The sequence below is a fragment of the Sciurus vulgaris genome, assembly GCF_902686455.1.
Source record: "Sciurus vulgaris genome assembly, chromosome: 16".
Lineage (NCBI taxonomy): Eukaryota > Metazoa > Chordata > Mammalia > Rodentia > Sciuridae > Sciurus > Sciurus vulgaris.
In genome coordinates this window covers 26,306,209-26,310,801 of record NC_136477.1, presented here as the reverse complement: position 1 = coordinate 26,310,801, position 4,593 = coordinate 26,306,209, and the positions used below count along the sequence as shown (strand labels likewise).

The window sequence follows — 4,593 nt, the reverse complement described above, 5'->3', positions numbered from 1 at the left end:
TGCTAGGCAAGCATTCTTCCATTGAGATATATTCCCATTCCTAAAATTTCACTTTTTATGTTTACAACTGTTTATCACAATATATAAGTATGTTATTTCAGGTAAATATTTACTAATGAACAATTATAATCACAGTCCTTTTGGGAGAAATGTTAACACTGAGTCTTACGGCTATAGGAAATGAAAAAAAAATATATTACAAATAAACACACGAGTCACTTAATTTGTTTTTCTCTCTCTTTTTTCCCAGTGTTGGGGAAATTTACTTCTTCATTTAAGAGGAAGTATTCATAATAAGTAATTCAAAGAATACAAAAGGATCTTCCTCTATTCCCTGTCTCCAGTTACTCCATGCTCTTGCTAGAAAGACCCTCTGAAACCAGGGTCTTGGTCATCCTGTCATAGATTTTATCTGGGAACTTTCAAATAGATAGCTAGTGCCCAGTAAACATGTCTTCTTTTTGTTGTTTATCTACTTCATCTAGAAAGAAGATTCTCTTTGAGTTCCGCCATGTCTTTCTGAGGTGTCTGGGCAGAGCCTGAGACGAAATCCTGAGGTCAACCTAGCAAATCCTTTCTGCTGGCAATTCTTGAGCAGTGTGTGCAGTGGAGAGACTGGTGGCAGTGTTGGGGAGCCCAGAGAGACCCTGCCTGCCAAGGGACACACAGCAGAGCGGGGCCACAGGGGACGTGGGGCAGCTTCCCCATACCTCACTCACTGTCTCAGCCCAGGGATTCCCCAGCTCTGGGAACTTGTGTTTCCCCACAAAAGATATAAAATCCTAGCCCCTGGTACCTTGGAATGTAACTTTATTTAGAAACAGGTCTTTGTAGGTGTAAATAGGTTAAATGAGTTCACATGGAATTGGGGTGGACCCCAAGTCCCATGACTGGTGGTGTTATTTTATCTTGTACTGGGGATGGAGCCCCGGGCCTCCTGCCTGATAGGCAAGTGCTCCCTCACGGAGCTGCTGTCATTATGAAGGGGCCATGTGAAGACAGAGACACAGACACACAGGGAGTAGGCCATATGACCACAGAGACAGAGACTGGAGTGATGTGTCTATAGGCCAAGGAGCAACAAAGATTGCCACCAGAAGCAAGAGAGAACTTGGGACAGATTCCCTCCCACTCACATCCACCAGAGGAACCCAGCCCTGCTGACACCTTGACTTCAGATTCCCAGCCTCCAGGACTGGGAGAGAACGTGTTTCTGTGGCATTAAGCCTACAGTGTGTGGTGATTATTATGGCAGCTGTAGGGAACTGATACGGGCATCCTGAGCCAGCTTGGTTCCTTATCCCCAGTACAGGCACAGGAGGTTTCCTTCCTGAAGCAGGGGCTGTGGGTGCCCTGCCAAATGTCTTTGTCATTTCTTGGCTTATAGCTGCAACTCTCCAATCTCTGCCTCCCTCTTCACATAGACCCTGTCCTCTTTTCATAAGGACACCAGCAATTAGATTCAGGGTCCACCCTAATCTTGTATTTTATCTTAACATACAACATTCCATTTCCAAAGATCCTATTTTAAATAACGTCATACTCCCATTACTGAGGGGTCAGGTCTTGAACATACCTTTTGAGGAGACACAATTCAGTTCATCACAGGTGTGAAGCCACACAGGTGATGTTTGATCTCTTGCTTTTCTCATTCAGGTAGCAAGATCAGGATGCTGAGTGTGTTTTTAAGAATTGAGAGCTGGGGAGAGATTTGGAAACGTGGTTTGTAAGACTCATGTAGCTGGCGAGTTGTTCGGGAATTAGGTCTGGTCTGGTTCATGCTGTTGACCTCTGTGACTGGCTCAGCCTGGTGGGCAGTGCTCTGGGGCTAAGCTGGTTATCGCACACTGGCCAGACCCCCATGGCTGGTTCAATTAGCTGTGGCTGGGGAGGTGGGCTTCTGTGATACCCTCTGAGAACTCGTCTTCTGTGGCTTGCTAGGAAGAGAGAGCTCCAAAAAGCAAGAGATTATATGAGCTCAATTAAATCAGCTGGAGTCCTGTGGGTGTTTTAGGGGTGTTTCAGGCATGCCCTATCCTCAGCTATCTCTTCCACCTGCCCAGCTGCTAGGAAGTTTTTTGAGTCAGGGGATAAGGGCAGATGGGTGCAAGGGGTCCCAGGAGCTTTGAGAGTGGAGTAGCAAGTGCTTATTACTGACCTTTGATGGCGACAGGAAACAGGTTCCCAATTTTCTCTGCATCTGAATCTCTGAAAGAATATCCTTCTCATATCTTGCACTCAAGAAACTGAGGTGGGGGGATGGACCCTGATATCCGACACTCTACTGGCCTCCCTCATTCAACAACTGGGAAATCCTCCGGAGGAAATCCGGTCGAAAAGTCCTGACACCCAAATGATTTCACCAACGCTTTTTCTCTTCAGAGAAACTTGGAGGGTATACCCTTTTTCCTTAAATGGCATTACTTCTGCCCCCAAAAAGAAAGCGTGTGGTTTTGGGGGCGGGGACATTTTGGGTTTTAAACAACACATTTTAAGAACATCTCAGAGTTACCTTCTCTATCCCAATGGCAGGGGTGGCCAGACAAGCACAGACCTCTCAGGAGTCCTACCATGACAAGGCCAGAGAACACCCTGATGATGGAAAGCATCCAGATGGAGGCCTCTACAACAAGGGACCCTCCTACTCTAGTTATTCCGGCTACATAATGATGCCAAATATGAATAATGACCCATACATGTCAAATGGATCTCTTTCTCCACCCATCCCGAGAACATCAAATAAAGTGCCCGTGGTGCAGCCGTCCCACGCAGTCCACCCGCTCACCCCCCTCATCACTTACAGCGACGAGCACTTTTCTCCAGGATCACACCCGTCACACATCCCATCAGATGTCAGCTCCAAACAAGGCATGTCCAGACACCCTCCAGCTCCCGACATCCCCACCTTCTACCCGCTGTCTCCGGGCGGTGTTGGCCAGATCACCCCACCTCTTGGCTGGTTTTCCCATCATATGATTCCTGGTCCTCCTGGTCCCCACACAACTGGCATCCCTCATCCAGCCATTGTAACGCCTCAGGTCAAGCAGGAGCATCCCCACACTGACAGTGACCTAATGCACGTGAAGCCTCAGCATGAACAGCGAAAGGAGCAGGAGCCAAAAAGACCTCACATTAAGAAGCCTCTGAATGCTTTTATGTTACACATGAAAGAAATGAGAGCGAATGTCGTAGCTGAGTGTACCCTAAAGGAAAGTGCAGCTATCAACCAGATCCTCGGCAGAAGGTGGCATGCCCTGTCCCGTGAAGAGCAGGCTAAATATTATGAATTAGCACGGAAAGAAAGACAGCTACATATGCAGCTTTATCCCGGCTGGTCTGCAAGAGACAATTATGGTAAGAAGAGGAAGAGGAAGAGGGAGAAGCTACAGGAATCTGCATCAGGTACAGGTCCAAGAATGACAGCTGCCTACATCTGAAACATGGTGGAAAACAAAGCTCATTCCCAACGTGCAAAGCCAAGGCAGCGACCCCAGGACCTCTTCTGGAGATGGAAGCTTGTTAAAACCCAGACTGTCTCCATGGCTTGCCCAGTCGACCCCAAAGGAGCACTGACACCAACGTTACCCTGAGGTCATTGCTAGAGACGCTGATCCATAGAGACAATCACTGCCAACTCACCTTTTTGTCTACTGCAAGAGCCAACTTCCAAAAGAAAGCATAAAAAGGTTTTTTTTTTTTTTTTTTTTTTTTTTTTTTTTTTTTTTAAAGAAAAAGAAATTAAAAAGCACATGAGAATGCTAGCAGGCCCTGGTCAGCTGAGCAGCTTTTCTCCCCTCGTCTCTGAGTGCACATCCCAGAGCATCTTGCGTCCATACCTGTACCTTTTGGCAAGGACAGTAACTTGGCTGCGTTTGCCTGCCATGCGCAACTGGAGCCAGCAACCAGCACATCCGTCAGCACCCCAGTGGAGGAATTTGTGGAAGAGTCCCCTCTTTGTTTCTGTCTTAATTTTTCTTTCTCTTCCTTTCTCCTAAAGCTTTTATTTAACAGTGCAAAAAGAGCAATCTTATGTTTGCTTCTTTTTTTTTAAACTTGAATTTTTAAAATTTACACCTTTTAGTTTTAATTTCCCTGTATATTTTGCTAGCTATGAGCTTTTTAAAAAATAATTCAAAGGTCGGGAAAAGTTTGAAATAAAAACAAAATGAAAAGAAGCCTCTTCTGAGACATCGTGTCCAATAAGTGGCTTCTCTGTGAATTGCCTGTAATGAATAGTGGCCTCTCTGTCCTTGTAAGGTGTTCAATAGAACTAAATAAACATAATAGCCAAATCCACTGTTGGTAGCAATTGGCAGTCCTATTTCACTCACTTTTTCTTCTGATTTTTTTTTTTCTTTTCTTTTTTTAAATGGTAAACCTTAACAGATACTTTCAGAAGACTGGTTTGCAGTGAATTTTCATTTCTTTCCTTTTCACTCCCTTGTTGTAAAAAGCCCAGCACTTGAATGTTATTACTTTAAATGTTCTGTATTTGTATCTGTTTTTATTAGCCAATTAGTGGGATTTTATGCCAGTTGTTAAAATGAGCATTGATGTACCCATTTCTTTTTTTTAATAGCAAGGCACAGCCTT

The 4,593-nt window shown here is 45.0% G+C and overlaps 1 protein-coding gene across 1 annotated transcript; it reads left to right on the top strand.

The window, feature by feature from the left end:
- The first annotated feature begins 2,501 nt into the window (after window positions 1–2,501).
- On the top strand, window positions 2,502–3,690 carry LOC306646553 (lymphoid enhancer-binding factor 1-like). The gene has a single exon (XM_079115176.1). The coding sequence runs from the start codon at window positions 2,526–2,528 to the stop codon at window positions 3,435–3,437; it is 912 nt and encodes a 303-aa protein (XP_078971302.1). The 5' UTR covers window positions 2,502–2,525; the 3' UTR covers window positions 3,438–3,690.
- Window positions 3,691–4,593: the final 903 nt, after the last annotated feature.

Bases quoted from the DNA above. Each gene is read 5' to 3' on its own strand.
- LOC306646553 (XM_079115176.1), top strand. From the start codon at position 2,526: ATGGCAGGGGTGGCCAGACAAGCACAGACCTCTCAGGAGTCCTACCAT.